At 42.6% G+C, this 21,800-nt stretch overlaps 1 protein-coding gene across 5 annotated transcripts in view; it reads right to left on the bottom strand.

The window, feature by feature from the left end:
• RUNX2 (RUNX family transcription factor 2) overlaps nucleotides 1-21,800 on the bottom strand; it is a 227,023-nt gene that overhangs the window by 129,979 nt on the left and 75,244 nt on the right. For all 5 annotated transcript variants that reach the window (XM_044251978.1, XM_044252005.1, XM_044251985.1 and 2 more), the window contains one exon: nucleotides 10,609-10,770. In XM_044251978.1, coding sequence (XP_044107913.1) covers nucleotides 10,609-10,770 — 162 coding nt within the window. The remainder of the gene's footprint in view (nucleotides 1-10,608; nucleotides 10,771-21,800) is intronic.

Here is a 21,800-nt window from a genome sequence, read left to right as displayed (position 1 = left end):
GTTTATCATTTAAGGCCAAAATCTCTCTGGAAAAGGTGACAACTTCCTGCTTAAGAAATCCTCTCAGATATTCAGGACACTGGTGCCTGAGCAGTATTTCATTTATGAAACTCGTGAATTTGACATGTGTGGATTTCTGGAGCATCACGTAAAAAAAAAAAAAAAAAAAAAATTAGATGGTATTATAGTCAAATGGGATCCTAGATTTGTCTCAAACCAAGTCTCTCAAATTCTCACCCAATTTAATAATATATGCCTTCCTGGTCATTTTTTAAGAAGACAAACAAAAAAGAAGTCTGAAAAGGGCTTTGAACAGTTCGAAATAAAATATTGTCCAAAAATGACTTTGAGTACTTCAAATTAAAGGGCTGTCATTTGCATTTTATCATATGGGATTTTAGTTATATGGAAATTTTTTATTTGTTTAATTACTTCTTTCAACTATATCTTTTTAAGTTTCCCCTTATAACTATTTCTACATGTTAACAAATCTAAAAACAAACTTAAAATAATCATGCAGTGTCTCTTTCCCTCTTTCTAGCAGCAGTGATCACTTAATATTTCCTGAGAAATCAATGCTCATTGAAGTAACAAAATAATACAAAGACATGAAGAGTTTCAATGGTTCCTATTTTTCCAGAAAAAAGTTCAAGTAGTAGCTTGGCTGATACTCACTATCATGACAAATAATAGACCTGTCAAGAATATTTATATGTATATTCATCCTAAGTGTAGTGAACAGGTGAGTACATACATATGTGCATATGAATATGTAATGGAATAGAGTTAACAATGTTGCTTGACTTCAAAAGAGAAAGTAAAAAATTCTATCACACAAACACACACACTAGGACCGTATTTGTGCCTATGAAATAAGATATTAAAGTAAATGACAATTGTCATTGGTCTCCTCCAGCCCCACTTCTAGATTTATTAGCAATTCCTAGCAACAGATACAGCATAAGGGATCTGAAAGCATGCAGCACTATTGGACAAACCTTTCTGCATTGGGCAGGTACTTCCATGAGCATCTGCACACAGAGCATAAAATAAGGACTCACAGAGAGACCTCAAAGCGTACTTAGCAGGCCATGTCCTTGACCTAAGGGAACTTTCAATCTAGCTGAGAAAAGACAAGATTTTCTCTATGTTCTTGTCCTGTCTTAAGAAACATTATGAAACCACACAGGCCAAAAAGTGGAATTTTTTTTTCCAACTGAAAATGTAATTGACATTTTAGTACTCAGAATAAAAGTATAATCTAGTAGAGTGGAAGTGATTTTTCTTTTTTTTTAATTCCCTAAGGAGAAGGTTTTAAGTTGCTTGGGCACTGGGGCAAAGAAGTAACCTTCCACTAAAATCCTGAGCATTTTTTGCGCATTCCGGTTTCTACCTGAGCTGGCATCACGGTGTCACGAGGTCCTATTTGCATGTGTCAGCTCCTAAATAAGACTGAAAGCTTCCTGAAGGTTCAGATGATGTCTTCGATTTTGTTTTTTGTTTGCTGGCTCCCTAAGCATGTTACAATTATGTACCAAGAATTTGCTGAGCTGACTTGAGATGACTGAAATCAACTGAAGAAAGACATCCTAGGTAGGAAGGAATGCCGAGAGGCTACTACTATATTGGATGAAGTGATTAAAATCAAAAAATTCTTGACAGGCAGGAACTATTACTTGAATTAAATAAGATAAAAACCAAACAGGAATAACTGTAAATTATCCTATTGGATCTGAACAAATAACTGTAAAAGTTAAAAAAAAAAAAAAGAAAGAAAGAAAGAAAGAAAGAAAAAAGAGGGAGTAATGCAACTTGCTGGAAAATGGCAAACATGAGGGGACAGAGTGTAGCATGGTCGCCAAAGCATTAAGGCCACCTTAGCCTAGGCTAACAGAGGCCAAGAGTAAGGAAATTTGGTTCTGGGTGCCAGGCATGAAGTGGGACACTGACAAAGCGTGGTGTGTCCAGAAACCACAGACCTGGACAGTAACAGGAAACCCCTATCATACCTCAAGGGCAGGGAGGAGGGGGAGAACAGGAGAAATCCAGTCTGGAGAAGGTAAGACTTTGTCAAAAATGTTGTCAAAACCAGATCTTTTGCCTTGTTTTAGAGAAGTAGTTTTGCTTCAATTTACAGCTTAGTTAATATAATTTCTATTATTTTCTCAAAAAAGACTTTGACACTTTATTACATGATGGCTATAATTAATGTCAGACTCTAAATTAGAAATCAAAAATTCTATTTGATCATTTGGTTTCAAGCTGGAACTAAAGTATGTTTTGGCATTATTACCAACTGTTAGCAGCAAGTTCTGGAAACAGATGCAGTCTTGCTATGTGTTCTAAATATGAAACACATTGCAGAAAGGCTTGGAGATAAAAATATATGCTGCTTATGCACACTCACACTGTGCTATTTCCTGTCCTTATCAGCAATAAAAAGTTCCTCTTGTTTTGTCCCTTCTTTGTTGTTCCAGGTGAACAAAATCTTCTTTCTTCTTTTCCCCTATCTTCTTCCCTTATGTCTTCTACATGCCTATCTTCCTGTACTTTCCTATCACCTTTGCCACTAATAATTTGTTTCCTTCAAGATTTACTGAGCACATACTATGCGCCCAAAACTGTGCTTGGTTGTAAGGTTTCCAAGTATGTACAACACAGTCACCATGCTTGAGCGGCTCACCTCCTGTAGAAGGCGGAAGGCATGTGAGCAAACGATGATACTAAAGGAAGGTATGTATCACGTTAGAAGTGTGTCCAAAGCCAGATATGAGAAATGGATGGGTGTAGGCAGAGGAATAAACTCTGAGGAAAGTGGTGGTTGGGGAAGGGATTCCTTTGGGGAAAGAGGTGGCTGAGAAAGATGAACAGGGCCCTGGCCAGCAGCGTGGAGGAGAGGGGTGGAGGCCTGCGTGGAAGTGGGAAACTGGTGCAGCTTACATAAGGAATGCCAGGCATTCTTAGAGGAAAGGACCATCCTTTACCTAGGAGAGCAGCGAAGTCGCCAGATAAGTGGGTTGTTATTTTTATCTGGGTCTGTTCTGTAAATTGATTAAGAATCATCACCATAATGTAAATTTAATATGCAGTCAATGGAAAAAGCTAAAGAAAAATCTTCATTAAGAAATGGACCAAAGGTACGGAAAACCATAATCTGGACCATTTGGGGACAACTGCTATGACAGCAGAAGTGTTTCCCCAGGAAGGAATGCATGCAACGCTTTCTGAAAAAGAAGCACCACTGACAAAGTCATTGACAAGAGGAAATGGGGTGGGGGTATTCCCAGGAGGAGGGAGGGCAGCCTTGATGTTTTAAAAAACAGTCTTAACATCCTTACAATAGAATACTATCCAGTGGTAAATGAAAGCGAGCTCTCAAGTCATGGGAAGATAGAGAGAGAGGGGTCTTAAATGCACATGGCAAAGTAAGAGAAAGAAGCCAGTCTGAAAAGGCTACAGACTGTATGATTCCAATTATACAACGTTCTGAAAAAGACAGAACTATCAAGGCAGGTAAAAGATCACAGCCCGGGGTTGTGGGGGCTGGTGGGGAGGGATAGTCAGGTGGAGCCCAGGGTGATATTAGGGCAATGAAATTATTCTGAAGGACTCTGTGGTGGTAGATACATGGCATTATATATTTGACAAAACCCAGAGAAGCACAACACTGAGAGCGAACTCAAACTCAACTCGCTAACATCAACTGTGGTCTTTAGTTAAGAATAATGTATCAATATTGGCACATCATTCATAACAAACTCACCACACAAATGCAAGCTGTGAATAACAAGACAAAATGGCGGGGGTTGGGGGGCACAATGGGGTTAGGGGATAGATCTCAGCTCTACTTTATGCTCAGTTTTTTTGTAAATCTAAAACTGCTCTAGAAAGTTTTAAATAAAACTGCTCTAAAAAATAAAGTATCAATTTAAATACATGTATACATAAAACAGTATGTTTCTACCATTTTGAAGCTCACAATACAACTTACTTTCTGCACTGGTTTTTATCAGGTAAAGCAAGCTTTCTTTGCTAGAAGTCCTAAGAACAACAAATCCCTGGGAAGACATCATTCACTCCTTGCACAAAATTCTGAGACACATGGATGGGCAATTCTGAGTAATCTGTTCACCCGGGCCAGCGGAGGCCCAAGGAATTAACTGACATGTCTGAGAACAGCACAAAGAATCTTCAGTGACAATAAAACCAAAACTCAGGGGTTCCCTCAGTCACATTGCCTTTACCCTCTCCTCGGATCCCAGGGAACCCCCGAAGTCACCGTGTCATTAAAGAATTAACTTTAATACTTTAATGAAGTGAGGTTCAAGCTCGCAAGCTTTCTCCTATGAAGAGAAAGGGACTGCAGCAAATCTTTCAGTAAAATCCGTAGCCATGTCTTTGCCATCCCTGCATAGGCACGAGCCCCTTCATTTCTACATCTTTTCCTCATGTGTGGGTGGTTGCACATGGACCAAAAACCAGTCCTCACGAAAACAACTGACAAGAACCATGTGTGGAGTCAGAGTCAGGCCATGTACGCAGGCTTCATGGGGAGCTTCCGTACCTCCGTCTAACTACAAGTAACAGCAAATACCATATAACCCAGTTCCCTCAGTTCTTTGAGCAGGCCCAACTAACCCGACTGATCGGGTGGGAGTGGAAACCACTTCTTAGGTCCTCAGCACCAGCGCTCAGAACTCTCGGTAAACTGAGGTCCCAGGATGCCCTGAACCTGCCCCTCCCCCCAGCAAGAAGATAAAAACCTCAACTGTTCGCGGCATAAGAGAGCCTACCTTTAGAGAAAGCAAGATGAATTCCCACTTCTAGAAAGCAAAATAACCCAACCAATCACTGTCGATAACACAGAGAAGAATACTGAACAACATTCCACTGGTAACACAGGGCTTGCCTTTGTTTAGGGTCTATTAAATTTAATAACTTCCCCCTCTGTGGCTTTAAACAGAGAACTTCTTCAAAATAAGAGTGGCTCCTATTAAACTTAATTACTTGCCCGTGGCTGCTGTGGCCGAGGTGTGTCTACCCGACAGGTGGCTCTTAATAAAGAAATGGTTCTGTAGTAAAAAAAAAGTAGATGTTCTAGTGTTTTATTATCGTTGCTTTAACTTTCTGGTTTATTAGTATTAATTGCTGGAGTTTTCCTTTTAACCTCTCTTAAGGCGTCACTCCCTCCTGTGAGTTAAGAGTGGCCCAGTGAAAATAAATGTGCACATATACTTGGCACATTACTGAAGCTGCTGGTTTCAAAACCGGACTCGGGGGACTTGACAGAAACTCGGTTATAAGGGACATTTAAAGATGAAGTGAAGCAAACACTGCCCCATTTGAAATCACACAAAACAACCCCTCCCGATCGGCCCTGAATGATCAAATGGGGTTTTTCCACTGGCAATTTCTTGATTTTGTGGTAGTAATAAAATAATTTTTAGTAACTTTATTTATTAGACTAATGCCAATTCTGCTGACCTTTGGAAATATTATAGTTTAGCGACTAAGAGTCATAAAAACAGAGACATCTTGACTAGTCCTGCGCAGCTGATTAAGTGGAATTTTTTGATATTTAAATATTTTGAAAGAAGAAAATCAAGACCATTTGCTGAAACAAACAAAAAAAATAATATGTAACCTTCAAAGAGATTACAGTTCCTAACTCTGTCTCATGTAAGGAAAAAAAAAATCATGCACACAACCTGCATGGGCCTCTCCCAGAGTAACAGAGGCAGACAACACGTATGACCCTACCCTGCGTCTCTAATTCACGTATCTTAACTCTCTAAGAGACCCCTCCAAAGCATCAGAGAGGTCCATGGGCACAACGACCAAGACTACAGAAAAATGCTTGTATGAGTCCCTTCCACTTCACTTATGCCAAAGAGTGGGACAGACTTAGGTCAACCTAAGCTGCTTCACTCGGCTGGGTGGGGCAGGAGAGGAGTTATCAGCAGGGAATAAACTTATGGAGGGTCTCCTTCCAGAGACCAGCGATAGATAGCTCCTACGCTACGCTAACCCACAAGTCAAAGAAACAGTTGTGTCTCTTTTCATATCGGATAATTACATAAAATACATTTTGAAAGTCTGTAATTATTTACTTACATCGTATTTTGTAATGACCTGCAGAAAAGTAATTACCATCTTTGTGCCAAGCCTCACAAGTGCTTTGAACATCAAAGATGCCAGGGGTGATAACATTATGACAATGATAAAGACACACAATGGTCTGCGCTGTTTGTGGGCTTACTTGTCCTCGCCTTGCCACACCCTGCTCTTTGACAGAATCAGTGAGAAACCATTTTGGCAACCTCTGTAGAGTGAATATTCTTTTAGGATCTTATAAGATTAAATGAGATAATGAATAAAAATCCCTCAGGGGTGGAGGATGCTGCTTCAATACTGATTGTAAGGTGATAAGGCCATGCTTGTCATTGTGAGTATGGGAGTGGAGGGGAACCCACCCATGGGCCTCATCCTGCCCTCCAATGTCTCCATACTGGTTTCTGATAAGAAGCCTTTGAGTTTTCTCATTCTGCTGAATAGGAACTAAACTCATTACAATAAGGGAAGTCCTACTGATCAATTACACGACAGTAATTTGTTGTTTGGTCATGAACCCATGACTGCTGCTATTGTTTTTGTTACAATATTGAAGGCTATTCAAGGTTAAGGAACTATTTCCTGAATTTTTGTTTTGTGCTCGTGAACTTCAAGACATCTGGCTTTGCATCTTTATTGGTGGTAAAGGAGGGACTGCAGGTAACGTACATGTATCATCTTATTCTCTTTATACCTTGCCTCCATGAGGGCCACGGCAGGGACAACACAATATAGCATCCATCACTGTCATTATTGTAATTCATTAAGATCTCGCATTTGTAGCTACACATGAAAAATTACTTGGGGCAGGGGTGGGGGGTGGGGGAGATACCCGAAAAGGAAGTTGTAAAATCAGATTCTCTGAAGATCTTCAAGTATATTAAGTGATGCTCTTCCTTTGGAATGGTCTTTTAGGATGAAATGGAATTTCCTTAGGAACGGTACTTCCTGAAAGATCTTTCTGGTTGCTCTTATTTCTACGATCCCTTGGAAAAGAACATGATCATGCTATTCTTCCAACATTATAATGAAACAGTTATTTTCTCCTAGTATGTTATTGACCATTTGTGAATGACTCCCACCTGCTTTTAGCGCTACACACATCATTTTGAGTCTGTACAGTAATAATGACAGCAAACACTGAGGACTTCCACGGGCTAGGCACTGTGCACAGTGCCTTATGAATGCCATCTGAGGAGCCACTCACCTAAATATTTAAATTTTTGTTTGTTTGCTTTACCTCTGCTCTGTGGTGGATCCATTTTACAAAGCAAATAATCCCCTTTAAGAGTTCAGATTTTTATCTGCTTGACTCATTTAAGCTAGTGCTTGCCTGCATATTATATACAGATAAGCAATTGTTACAAAACTTGTGCTTCGTACTATCAGCAGCGCTCTGCGGAGCACATAGCGTGTGTGCAGTGTGTGGCAGTACTTTATATAAAGCATCCCACGGTCCCTCACAGTAACTCTAGGAGATTAATATTATGTCTCTATTTTACAAATAAGAGAGCTAAATTTCGGAGACGTAAGGAACTTGCCCACCAGGTACATGAGCTGGGACTCAAAACCTGGGTCTGGGGCGCCTGGGTGGCTCAGTGGGTTAAGCTGCTGCCTTCGGCTCAGGTCATGATCTCAGGGTCCTGGGATCGAGGCCCGCATCGGGCTCTCTGCTTGGCGGGGAGCCTGCTTCCTCCTCTCTCTCTGCCTGCTTGTGATCTCTCTCTGTCAAATAAATAAAATAAAATCTTAAAAACAAAAAACAAAAAAACCTGGGTCTGAAGCTTCAGTCCTACCATGCAAGTAAGGACTTCTTTCTCACCCATGAGCCTCTGCGGGTATTTCTGTGCTCCTTCGTATAAGGAGATAAGAACTGAGTTCTCTACACAAAAGCACAAACTGCTCTGAAAAGCATCTCAAAAAGGGAATACAGGACTGCCTAGAGATGGAGAAGAAGTTTAATATTTTAGCTGCCCATCTTATGGAGAGAAAGCATCCTAGACCTTAGGCTTTAGATCCTGGTGGGAATAAGACAGAAAATATGCAGCGTGGCACCTTGAAACCCAGGAGACAGACTCTATTCTTGGGATGTTCCCGGCACCGGCCCCCAGGGAAGCAAAAGCGGCACTCCCTGGGGCCAAGGTGACTTGGTCCCCAAGCCCACCAGGCAGCACTCTGGGGTAAGGGCATAGCCCCATGCCCAAGAGCAAGGTCAGGTAAATCAGGGCTCCTCCAGTTCCCTGACAGTCCCCATCGAGTTCTTTCTTCCTGTTTCCCAACATGCTGACAAGAGGGATTTTCTGTTCTCTTCCCTCTAATGTTTACACAGAACCTCCCACCCTGGCACCACGTTTGCTTGGCCAGGAATGACTCAGAGAAATGTTTGGGGTAGGAGGAAAAAACTGGACGAAACTCAGTTTTAAACTAGTTTAGAGCAGAGGCTCATTCGTACCCTTGGCCTCGGATCAATCTATGGCTGGGTAATTCACCTGCTTCTGCTCCTGCTGCCTCTCCTGTGAAATGGAAAGAGTTGTATGGTTCTGGCTTCTGGAAAGATTTTAAATAAGCCTCAGTCAGTGGACTCAAAGCAATCTCATGATCCCATATGGCACATATAAATGGTGAACAATAGCGACTCCGCATTTACGCGGCGTGTTTTCAGTGTTCTTTCCCCTGGTTTTCCCACTCAATCTTCGGAGAATGCACCTGGGTGAGGAACCTCTGTAGAACAGTGTCCCTAAAGCTGCAATCACTCCCTGAGGTTTTGTCCTCTAGGTACAGCCAGAGGACAAACAGCCAAATCTGCTTCAGCCACAGAGGGTTGGACAGACAGAAGCCCCAGAGGACCCTAAACATAAGCAAGTTTGCGCCAATCTGTCCTGGCCAAGCATCATTTTGGCCCTATGTGAAACAAAACAGACTCGGCAGAAAATACAGAAGGAGTGACCGGAACTCATTCAACACCGTCCAGCCCCGTGCCTCGGATCCCACATCAGCCCTCGTTCTCCCCCTGTGCCTCACTCATCCCTTCCCGTGTCTTTAACTGATGTTTGCCTAAAGGAGGCAGTATTCCTGTCAAGGGAAGTGATAACTAAAATTTAATACTCTGCGCAATTCCCCAAGAAATACCACGTGATTCATAAAAATCATAATAGCCATCATAATGAAAAAGGTCAAAGGGGTAACATGGTTTTCCAAAGAATCTTGTGGTTCTCCCTCCACCCCTCTTCTTACCCTACTCACCCCTGCGGGAGTCCATCTGCTGTAGAAAATGTGAAGGCACTAGGACCAGAGAGCCCTTTCCTGCCATTCGCTTGAGAAACAAAGCCTTCCCTCCTCCCAAGTGGAAAGAAATAAAGGAGTCTGAGCTAATCAAAACCTGCAAGCCTCCTGGTGGAGTTTCAGCTTGTCAGTGATGCAACTCAGCGGAGTGAGTAGCGGCTTCGAGCTTTGCAGAAAATGAGAGAGGGAGAGAAACAGAGACAGAAACACAAAGAGAAAGAAAGAGAGGCATTAAGCTGGCCAGGAGTCAAACAGGTGCACGGAGCGCGACGGCTGAGCAGAGTGTCTGACACACGGAGGATCCAACTGTGTGTGCCTCAGTGGGTCTACTTTCTGTGTGGGGGGTCGTGCTCTGGTCTGCGTGTCAGGGCTGTCCTGAGATACACGAAGAGATTTTTTTTCTTATTCACAGGACTCATACGGTTGGCCGAGAGCCTCTATCTCTTCTCTAATTGCCAGCGTGAAGGCTGCATACACTTTCGGGCTCTCTACCATGAATTCTCTCGTGATAGCAAGAGAAGGCCAGAACGTGCGCCTCGTGTACTTCCACCATGAGCCACAGATCTCTGCGGTGCCTCTGGAATAACGGATGTGTGAGCTCTGCGGCTGCCAGGCTGAGAGAGTCTGCGGCTGCTGGATGGTTCGTGCACAGGCAGCGACGTCAGTCTGGGTCAGGCTCCGGGGCCACACATGGCCTCCTAAGACTCTTCCAGGCCTGGCCACACTTCAAATCACTAGCTTCTGCTAAGGATCTTAAGTTTGCTGGGGTCCTGTCTCAGAACAAGCCAGCCTGGACTTCAGGGGGTTAAGAGGCTCTAGAGACGAAAGGCTGTGCCATCGGTCTGTAAGCTGGCTTACAGGCGGATGTTGAGAAGGAAAGGAACGCAAGCAGAGGAAGGCTGGGCGTTAGACCTTCAGGAGAAGGCCCCAGTTGAGATGGTGCCCACCAAAGGGGCCACAGTTCAGCAGGGCTAATGCTGGGTGGCATTCAATGTCATTTTAAGAAAATGATGCCAGCTCTGGTGGGTGTTTAGTCTTTTAACTTAAAATGTTCAAGGACTTGATAACCCCGTTATTCAGAGGACCCGGTTTGCCAGCTGTCATACCGTGGCCCACACGCCTCTCATAGAGAGTTCCTGTGAGCCTCGGCCCGGCCTACAACCCCAGCCCCACCCCTGCACGGGAGTGGGTTTATAGTTAAAGTGTGGTCTTTACCTGAAATGCGCCTGGGCACGTCGGTGATGGCAGGAAGCCCCGTGCCCCGTGTGGAAGACAGCGGGGTGGTGGAGTGGATGGACGGGGACGTCATCTGGCTCAGGTAGGAGGGATAAGACTGGTCATAGGACCACGGCGGGGAAGACTGTGCCTGCCTGGGGTCTGGGAAAAAGAAGAAAAATCTTCAGTGTACTGGCCACTGTGGACTTCGAACATGCAACCCCAAACTGAGAAAGGAGAAAGCAAGAGTAAAATGACACTCTATAAGGAAGTGTTTATTTCCTTTGACCCTAGCCTTTCAGGCCCTGTGTGGCACACAACTTTCTAGTTTCAAAGTGACAAAATGGATCATGCACAACGATTATTTCTCTCTCACACATTAAGTATTTCTATTTGGAAAGTCTAACAGACATTTAAAAGACAACTTGCTTCAGTTACCTTTACAAAGTTGAATTTTACTTTATTTATTTTCTGTATCTTCTCATATTACTTCCATGAACACATACAACTCTCAACTTTTTTTTTTAAGTCAGATTTTCTTTAACAGCCAACTTGGCTAAAGAACAGGTTCAGTGTACTTTTCCCGGCATCATACCCAGCTGCTATCAGATGTGTTTTTTGGTTTTAAAGTGCAGAATTCCATGATTTCGCTTTCTCTCCAGGCAGGTCAATGGATGGCACTTTCTAGCAGGGAGGGTTCGGAGGTTGGGGGTCAGGAGGAGAACAGAGGGAGTAGCATGTGAGAAAACCCAGAGGAGGACAGTCAGTTACAGGATTCTCATGCTAGAACTACTCTAGAAAATGACCTTTAAGAAAGGGATATCTCAGATCATGATCTCAGGGTCCTGATCTCAGAGTTGTAAGATCAAGCCCTTTGTCAGGTTCTGTGCTGAGTGTTGAGCCTGCTTAAGATTCTCTCTTTCCCTCTCCTTCAGCTCTTCCCACCACCTCCCACTTAAACAAACAAATAAACAAACAAACAAAACTGGAAAGCTTCATCACCATCCAGTTTCAATGCTAAGCATATGAGTTTCTGACAGAAAATGACCCAAAAAGAGAAGAGCAAGGACACATCTTTAATCTTATTGGAATCTGTTTTTAAAATGCCACATGTTTGGAATACAGCCTAGTGTTACCTACCATCACTGTAATAATAAAAATAACAGGCAGCCAACTTGTTAGGTTAACTGCTGAGCATTAACAATATCTTTTGATGTATCTCTATGGGGTTTCCTGGAGGCACAAGTTCAAGGCCAAGTACATTTATCAAAAGAGTTTCAGTCTACAGAAGAAAAAAAGGTAAATTTGCCATATATTTCCAGTGTGCATTTCAAATTAATTTTGTTCTTACTGGAAGGCTAATCAAACAGATTCATAAGCAAATTTCTCTTAACTTTTTTTTTTTTTTGCTACTTCCAAAATGTTTTGCTAGTTTTAAAAATTCTAATACACCAGGCTGTTCACAAGACAGCATTGTATATTAGAATATTCAAGGACTTTGTGATGTGTGGAATGGAGTCAAGTTCTGAGACTTCTACTTTGTAGCTGTGTGCACTACTCAGAAACTCTGAGCCTCGTTTCCTCGGTTTATGTCCAAATCACAGTTTGTAAGAATTACAAGAGAAAACCAGGGGAGCCTGGGTGGCTCAGTGGGTTACAGCCTCTGCCTTTGGCTCAGGTCATGATCTCAGGATCCTGGAATGGAGCCCCTCATCCGGCTCTCTGCTCAGCAGGGAGCCTGCTTCCTCCCTCTCTCTGCCTGCCTCTCTGCCTACATGTGATCTCTGTTTGTCAAATAAATAAAATCTAAAAAAAAAAATGTCTTTACAAGAGAAAACCATATGGAGAGGACTAGCACAAGGAGGCACCCAGTAAGTATTGACTCTTACCTTAAAAAACAAAAACAAAAAGAAAAATCCTCCCAGTGACACAAGGATAGTCCCACAGTTAGAACACATCTGAATTGGCACTAATACATTTGGACCAGGCTTAAAACTATTCTCCTAACACCCATCAGCCTCTGAAAATGAAAAGCTTAAGTTTTTAAAACAATATGTTTAATAGTCAATGCAGGCTTATCTCTAAAAATAAAAATGAGTACAACAAGACATGGGTATTTCTGAAATGGCCCCTCTTTTAAAGCCTCTCGGTTTTTCCATACAATCAAAGCCAGTTAGTTTCAGCTATTTCTTGTTTATTTGTTCAATTCAGAAACAATTTATTTAAAGGCTGTCTAAATAGGACATACTGAGTCAAAATAATGAAATACATCTGGATATTTATCTGATGTTTACTGTATCAACAGATACATAGGAAAATTTCATCCAGCTCAATTTTAGGGAACATTTACTGGAGTTTGCAACTTGAAAAAAAGTATGGTACTGTAAATGGTTAACATAAACTTTTCCTTCAGAAATCTAAGGGGAACTAGGTCATTAAAGTAATGAACTTCTGTGCTTTAAAATGTTCAAGGCTGAGATTGTATAGATTGGCAACATTTCAAATCAGAGTGAGTGGTCCTTGTGATATATCTGATACTAACATACTTCCTTGTTTTAACCATTAATGTAATTCATTACATTTCAGACGTAAATACAAATGACCTTCAGATGGAAAAGGATGCATTCCTTACAGCACCCGAAGGCGATCTCATAAAGGCAAGGCCTTCTCTCAAGCCATGTTTTTAATAGACAAAAAGGACAAGAATCCCATAGATAACTGAGCTGCACACACAGGATTCCGATCTGGATTTGAGTTCTAATCTAACCTGACCAGGTTCTTCTGAACTTGCCTTCTGAAGCAAGCAGTTTAACCTGCATGTCCGTTCCTCTACTGTAACTCGCTGTTAGCAGTAGCACAGGACTCCCTGCCTAAAAATGGGAAAAAAATACAAAGAAGTGTAAAGAATGACTAGAAGTATTAATGTTTAAAACATATCACTGAGGAATCGGGGAACTTAATGTGGGCAGCCTTTCAGTTCTCCTGGAGCAGCCGGGCAGCCCAGTCCAGGGGGAACAAGTGAGCTTTCTAGCGGAAGGATAGGAGTTGGAACCCTGGCTCTATGATTTATAAGCTGCATGGCTTCAGTGGTGGTAGGGAACTCTCTGAATTTCCCCTCGGTGCTGAGCAAGCCTCTGAAACTTCCAGGGCCTCAACAGCTCATCTGTAAAATGGGAATAACGATGCTTCTTAGGGTGGCTGGGAGCATTCCACGAACACGGCCTTATCTGATGAGTCACCTGGCATTCCTGGTACATATTAAGTACATCATAAATATAAATGATTATTGCTAGCTGTGAAATGAGTACTCTAACAACAGTTACCTTTTTGTTACAAAAGTAAATGAGATAATGTAAGTAAAAGCATTCGGTAACTATCAAGTGCTATATTAAAATTATTACTGCTCTTCTTTAGGAGCTCACGTGGTCAAGGCCCTGCTGTGTGACAAGGGTTATGTTTCTTAATGTTGCTGGACTTCAATCGCTTCACCTGTAAATGGGTATGATACTATCTCAGAGCTGTCGTAAGGACTAAATAATACACAGGGAGTGGCAAATCATCGTTATCATTCAAAAAAATTAAAAATCTGACTCTAAACCATCCAGGAGGGCTGGGTTGTCTCATGTTATTCTTGAAGGTTTCTAAGATCAGACCCAACACAAATAGTAAGTGCTTGATAAGCAAACATTCAAGGAACCTCCCAGGATGGTTTGAGTGAATAATGAAATTTTATAATGAAGTAGTAATTAGTCATCCTCTAACTTCCCCTCAGGTGATAAAAGAAGTTGTATCAGTGAGGTTTTAGTTTTTATGTCATGTCCCTGACCTCCAATTCCAGAATATACACCAGAACAGTCTATCAAAGGACAGTTTTGCTTTTACCAGAGGTCCTACCTGAAGATCTCCAAGATTAGTGAAAATCACTTCTTACTATCCTTAACAAGTGAGGTCTCTCTTTTTGTTTTTTTGTCCCAGAGGACAGACTGCCGAGCCAGAACTGCCACATGGGGGTTCACTAGATCTCATAAAAAATCATTTTAAAAAGACACAGTAATCTCTAAAAAAAAAAAAAAGTAACAGTCTCCAATAGCCCAAGGCCTTCTCTAATACGCTGTGAATGATGTCATCAATCCAAACTCCACTGTTTCTGTCCTGTGTGATCTTGGACAAATCATATAATCTATCCAATCTTCAAGCTTCCTAGTCTGTAAAATGGGGATAAATAAGAAGACCTTCCTCCTCAGGTTGTTGGGAAGATCAATCGAGATAAAGTAGTAAAGAGTGAGCTCATGAGAAGAACCCACATGTTCCCCACTGTTAAGACCTCTACCTTTCCCAAACCTTTATTCTGCGTTTGTATTTCCAGCCTGTATCTCTTATCCTAGCAGAGGACAATTTTTAGAAAGATTCATGTAAGTTCTGAAGTCCACTCTTTGGAGAATATATCCACGTGGGTCATGTCAATAACCGTTATGATCATTTACCTTTAACCGCGTTCTTTCTTAGTCCTGGTTTCTCCCAGACCGAGAAATCCTAAGCAGTTTAGTGTATTTTTTAATACGTACACCTTAACTTTTTTCAAACCCGTAGTGGAAAAAAGAGCTATATTTAAAATATCTTGACTTCCTAAATGCCCCATCACCAAGAAAACATAATCCTATCTTAAATATACACTTATAGCATATTTGCTTTGTTATGGACAATTATTAATGCTTACAGTAGAGAAAAGTCACCTTAACCTGATCTCATTAGCAGTTTTGGAACTCAACTTCCTGAAGAAACTTGAGACTTCTGGGATTCGCTCTGAACTTGGGTGAGTCAGAGCAGGTGACAGATAAGGTTTTCAGGTATCACTGTTCAATCCTAAGGTTGCTACTAGGGAAGGGTGTAGGGCCTTGCTCTGAGACAAACCTACTAAATAGCCATTCACACACAACAGACGGTTTGCACCCTGACTTCAGGTCCCATGGGGCTGACAGCACCCTCTCCTTCAGTCCATCCCTCCCAGAGTTAGAGCAAACTGCTTGTCTCTCTGACTCTGCAGGAACAGAGGGAGGTACTGTGTCCTCCACTCCAACATAAATGAGAATATTCTTGATTTTTGTGTCTCAGAGGATAAAAGCAACTATCTATAAGCAACAACATATAAGCACTTTCAGAGGATAAGTAAACTTCCTTTCTCAGAAATTTTTCGAAAGAAATGAAAACTGCTGTTGAGCTTTAAATATTTTATGGTGTTTTTAAAACCGTCATTCACTACTTTCACATGAGAATCCTCAGGAACAGTATCGATATTATTTTTATGACCGTATTATAGAAATTCAAAGGATCAGCATATGTTTTTATACAGATGGTACAATTTAAAAACAAAACCTTCAGTGCTGCTTTTTTTTTTTTAATGTGCACATACTCCTTAGTGCCTGAGAAATCTGAAGTCCTAAACAGCACATGAGCATTTGAATAGGCCTCTACCCTATTTTTCCCCCAAACTTCTCTGCTCTCACCTAAAATGGGGGTTTTAAAAGGGAACCTGTGATCAAATTTGACCTATAAGATAAACCTGAGAGAAAATCAGGTCTTCCCTCTATGAGGGCTGCCATACTCACAGCCAGGAAGTGACAAAGCAAAATGACTAAATGAGAGAGAGGAGAAAAAGCAGCAGAAGGACCTAGGAGCAAAAGAGGTCCTGGAGCCTAGATGAAACCAGCGAGAAGATGGCCACCAGGTTGAACCATGCAATCATGCCAAGAACCACCACCAGGCACATAAGGTCAAGCTACTTAGAAGACACCTCAAATCTATAACTGCACCCTTCCAGAAGAAATCGTGGTTTCCTTTGTGAGAACAGACCAATTCTAGCTACTAAGAGTTCATACTGAATAAAAAGGAACCAGTCATTCAACATAAAAAACCCTTCAAAATAGAGAGGCAAACTGTAAGAGACTCTTAAAGGTAGAGAACAAACTGAGGGTTGCTAGAGGGATGTGGTGGGGGATGGGCTAGATTGGGAATGGGCATTAAGGAGGGCACCTGTTGTGATGAGCACTGGATGTTGTATGTCAGTGATGAATCACTGAATTCAACTCCTGAAACCAATACTGTGTGATATGCTAACAACTTGAATTTAAATAAAAACTTGGGAGGAAAAAAAAAGAATTCCTCAGTGTTGGTTTTATCTGAGGCAGAGTCTGTCAGAGACATCGCTACTATCAACAGTGTGCAGGGCTGCTCCTCCATATAGCTTATATTTTAAAAAGACACTAGAAGCCCAGAGGTCAGCGTACACTTCACTGTCTCTCTCCCAACTCACTAAGTCAAGGGCAAGGCTCTTCTTAGCCATCTCTTTTCCATCTGTGGGGTACAAATGGTCATTACTGCCACCTTAACAGGGCTTTTGAGGGGCAGCGGGAGAGACGTTTTTGCATGGTGTTCTGATGAACCAAAAAATTATCAATTTTTATTGCGATAAACAGCTTCTGTATGCCTATGTGCCAGTGGGATGGTCTAAGGGGCAGGACACAAAAGACCTTTCCTGCCTTGAAGAAGCTTATACAAGCAGTTGGGGAAGTTAAAATGGAAAGATGTAAACAATTAATTCAGAAATGTTCAGAGTATGTACTTGTGTCTTTTAAAAAAAATGCTCTAAAGATAAAAATGAACCATAAGGCTTCAATGTCAGAGCAGATATCCTAAGTTCTCTTTCTAGAGGGCTGTTTCTTCTGCTTGGGCTACTTGGAGGTTGTTCCAGAAACTCCCAAAACGAAGAGTATAGAGGATGACATACTCCAGCAATGCTCCCAAATCCTAACTTGGGAAAAGTGGTTCCCATGTCTCAAGGTGTCTAAGCGCCAGGCAAAAATGGAGACAACCATTTATTTAAAGCTGTGGACATAAGAAGATCAAGCTCTCTTCTTTGAGTCGGATCACAGCTTCTGAAGTTCGATCACCGGTATGGGGGAAAGGAAGGAGTGGCCATTCATCTCCTAAAATGGTACTGAAAGAGTCATGGCTTCTAGAGGATCCATACTTTCAAATGACTAGAAAGCAAATTCCATGTCTGCATAATTGAACTCCAAACAGGTGGGTACAAAAAAAAAGAGAGGAAGGAGGCAGAGCGTTAGAAAAAAGCCACCCTAGGAAAATGAACTGGCTCTAAGAAAATATGCAGACGTCTGGCTTCTCTTCAGTTTGAATGAGTTTGAGTCTGGGGGGAGCCAAGGGGAAACAGAGCTGCATGAAAGTCCAGCGAGAGGTAACGTGGAAAATCAATGGTTGCTCTCAGCGGGCCTCCTTTTGTAAACACTTCAGTTAAACGTGTAGGTGTGAAGAAGGGCCTGCTTTCCTAAGAATCGCTCATAACAAGGCACACCGCGCACATGGCATTGAACTTCGTGCAGAGATGGGAGGAAACAAGTTAGCAGGGGCAAAGCCCGAACCAGCGCACAAAAGGCTTCTTCCTGCTTCTGGTGCCAGCAGGTTTCTGTGTAATGTGACCCGACGGGAGCCCATGGTTTCTGCCAAAGCTCCGTGTGCCTGTGGCAGCACCTTCTCTATTTGGGGAGCAGGGTACGGTTAGAAAGCTCCACGTTCCCACCCTTATCCTCCACCCATTCTTTTACCCTAATCAGCACTCACATCAGCCTGTGTAAACCTCAAATATTTCTTAAGAAAACTGGGGTTCTTAAAAGGAACTGTGTAGAGTCTAATCGTTTATGACTTGTGCCCTGTCAATTGCTACCAGGGTCAAATATAGCCAGTCATCTCAACAGAGAGAGGCAGGTTTCCAATTTCCTACCCTAAACTAGGTCTGTTGTACCTCTATCATTCACAGTACAAATACACTCACGTTCATATGCTCATTAATTCCCATTTCAAAACAATTTACACTAAATACGAAATGTTTAACTCTGTCTTCTCTAATAGCCTTGTTAGCTAGACTGGATTTTCAGAATGAGCTCTCCCACCCACTGCTGGGTCTCTTGACTAGTAGGACACATGGTTCTTAGAACAAACAAGATCCTCTTCCAGCATAGGAAGAGCCCCTGGACTGGTTGCTCGGCGCCGACCGTGCAGCCGTGCACCACTGATTTACCTTCTCTGAGTCTCACCATTTGCACCTGGAAGAGGAGATGAGAACAGATGGGTTATCGCCAAGATGATTTTCAGTTTTGAACTCTATGATACTAACTACTCAGGAAAGCAAGCTCCCTACCCTCAGTCCTTTCTGGAGACGGTAGTTGTCACTGAAATTACTGATGGTATGTTGAGCAAGTTTGGGCTGGCTGTGAAAGGTCAGTGACAGGTGGCCCTCACAGAGCCTCCCTCACAGAGCAGAGAAGACACTAAGAGCAGGGTTCTTGAATTCCCCCTTCTGTCCCTACCTGGGACTTCCCCAAACAGATCAAGATGGCTACCAGATTCATTTGGCAGAAGACCAACCCAACTGATTCACAGAGCTGTGACTGAAATCTGAGGAGAAAAGAGCAGCACACTGTTTGGATAAAACTGGATCCTACGTAGTGTACACTGGGCATGATGAGTGAGGTCACAAAGCAAACAATGGGCGAAGAGGGACTTAGTCACTCTTAGGAGACAATAGCAGGGAAGAGAATGAGAAGTGATATGCATAGTCTGAGAGGTCATATGCCACAACAAAAGGTTAAAAAAAAAAAAAAAACAGAAGAAAGTTGAATTAAGACAAGGTCATGAGAAGTGCCTTCAAAATATCATCAACTTCTGGATGAATGGGACTCAACTGTCTCATAAAAATATGAACTGTTTCATAAAAATATGAAAAATATTTTCTTATTTAGAAAAAAACTTAAGAGAAGAAACAAGAGTCTCTGCCACATGTAACACCTAACCTGGCCTCAGCCCTGGCATGCCCTGGACCTCCATCAGGAGCCAGCAGAAGGATGGGAATAAGCTACACACAGAACCAGAACTTGAGATATAACTGGGATGTGGGGCTGGCCAGGAAAAGTGAACTTCCGTTCAAATCATCATCCCGAAGTGGGTATAGTCAGTCAGGTCAAGGCAGACTGATGTCAACATCCAGGAGGCAGCTACAGCAGCTAGGGCATCACAGAAGGTCCCCAGGCCTGGTGATTCCTGTTGTCAGATGGGTCATGGGATCCATGGTGCTAAGAATTATCTCCTGGTCATTCATTCACATATCCAACCATTCATTCATTCATTCATGTATCCAACCATTCATGCATTCATTCATTTGAAAAATATGGACTGAGTGGCCTTCTCTGGTACTGGGCTAGGCACTAGAGATATTAATGGCAAATAAAGACAGACTGAATCCCTGCCCTCATAAGCTTTACAGTCTGGCCAGAGACACTGACATGAATCAACTCATCACATAACTGCGATAAGTACTAGAAAGGAGAGTCCTTGGCACCATGACAACACACAGTGGGCCACCCCAACCATGCCTGGAGTGTCTAACGATGTGACATGATAACTGAGTCAAGAACTCAATGGCAAGCAAGAGTCCAGTAGATCAGTAGGTGAGCGTAAAAGGGCTTTAGGCCAAGAGAACAGTGTGTATCAAGTTCCTGGGACAGAGGCAGTACCGTTTTTGGAGGAGTTGAGAGAGCCAGTGTGGGTGGATTACTGACAAAAGGCTCAAAATCATTGAGAGGAGAATGGGGGAGGAGTCCGAGCAAGCAGAACCTGCTAGGCCACACCAGAGATTCAGGGCTTTATCCTAAGTGCAACGGAAGGTCACTGAGGTGTTTTAAGTAGGAGGTGACATAATCAGATATGCATTTTTAAAATCTCTGTCCGACAGCATCATAATAGAAACAGGGCACAAGTCCAGTCTAGAACTGGGCAAACAGAGAAGGGTGTATAGGACAAACAGCAGCTGAAATGGACAGAGGGGAGGAGCCCAGGAAAGCCAGCAAGCAGCCTTGGGCCCGTAGCTGCCTCCACACACCATCCCTGAGATGCCTGAGGCTGGATCACATCAGCTTGGGCTGAGCAGGCTGACCTACAATCAGGGGCCTTGGGCCTGCCGCTGTGATCTGAGCAGGCCCCACCTCCCACCTTCTGGTTCAGGGGTAGAGCCTGGGCACCTGCCCTTTTAACAAGCTCCCCCAGGTGATGCCTAATCCGCGCCACAGTTTGAAAACAATGGGCATAATTTTTACTGCTGACAGTCAGAAAGGAAAATTACCCAACGCCATTCTGATTTAATCTTCCCTATCAAGAAGAATGATCTCCAAATAGAAGGAGCAAAACAAACATGCTTCAGAGGACTTTTTGGCCCAGGAGAGGTAAGAAGACAGAGGAGAGAGACTTGTACTTTAAATGAATTCAAGGTTCTGTTCCTGGATGAGTTATACCGCACAATATTGCAAGAACTGTGGAGACCAATAGGCCAAAAGGGCATTTTTTTCCCTTTTTTGTCGGATAGGCCTTTTAAGTAGCTCTAAATCACATTAGAGATAAGGTGAATATCTTGCTGAGGTCAGGATGTGCAATGGACAGGTGAGCTCTCTTCTAATCCAGTGCTGTGGTAACCCCAGGAGACAGGTTTTTAGTGAATCTCTTCTGCTTTCTGGTTGTCACTGTGGAGCTCTGGCGTGAAAAGCTCATTGACAAGCTATTTGACAGAGAGGGGCTCCAAAGTTATATTAAGTGAAGCCTGTTCCCCCGTAACTCCACTCACTACTAACCTCAGCTTTGCTCTCCGGCATTCCACTACCACGTGAGAGTCCTGAAGTTATTAGAAGGTAATGCCTTTACTAGATCACTGGACATTCACTGACTCCATTCACCTTATTCTGAGAAAAGTACTACTACTGGTAAGATTTAGTATATGTGCTGCTGAAGCAAGCACTACTGGTAAGATTTAAATGTCAACTAGTTTTTTGGAGCCTTTACTGGTGATGACTTGCTTGCAGTCCACAGAAAACACTAAGTCACCTTCAGCAGCCTATGGACAATGAGCTTTTCACGCCAGAGCTCCACAGTGACAACCAGAAAGCAGAAGAGGTTCACTAAAAACCTGTCTCCTGGGGTTACCAAAGCACTGGATTAGAAGAGAGCTCACCTGTCCATTGCACATCCTGACCTCAGCAAGATATACACCTTATCTCTAATGTGATTTAGAGCTACTTAAAAGGCCTATCCGAAAGTGGTTGTTGAGATGACTCATGGTCGGCTTGGAGAAAGAC

The sequence above is a fragment of the Neovison vison genome, chromosome 1 (assembly GCF_020171115.1).
Source record: "Neovison vison isolate M4711 chromosome 1, ASM_NN_V1, whole genome shotgun sequence".
NCBI lineage: Eukaryota > Metazoa > Chordata > Mammalia > Carnivora > Mustelidae > Neogale > Neogale vison.
Note: the sequence above shows the minus strand (reverse complement) of the source record. Positions and strands in the feature narration are given on the sequence as shown.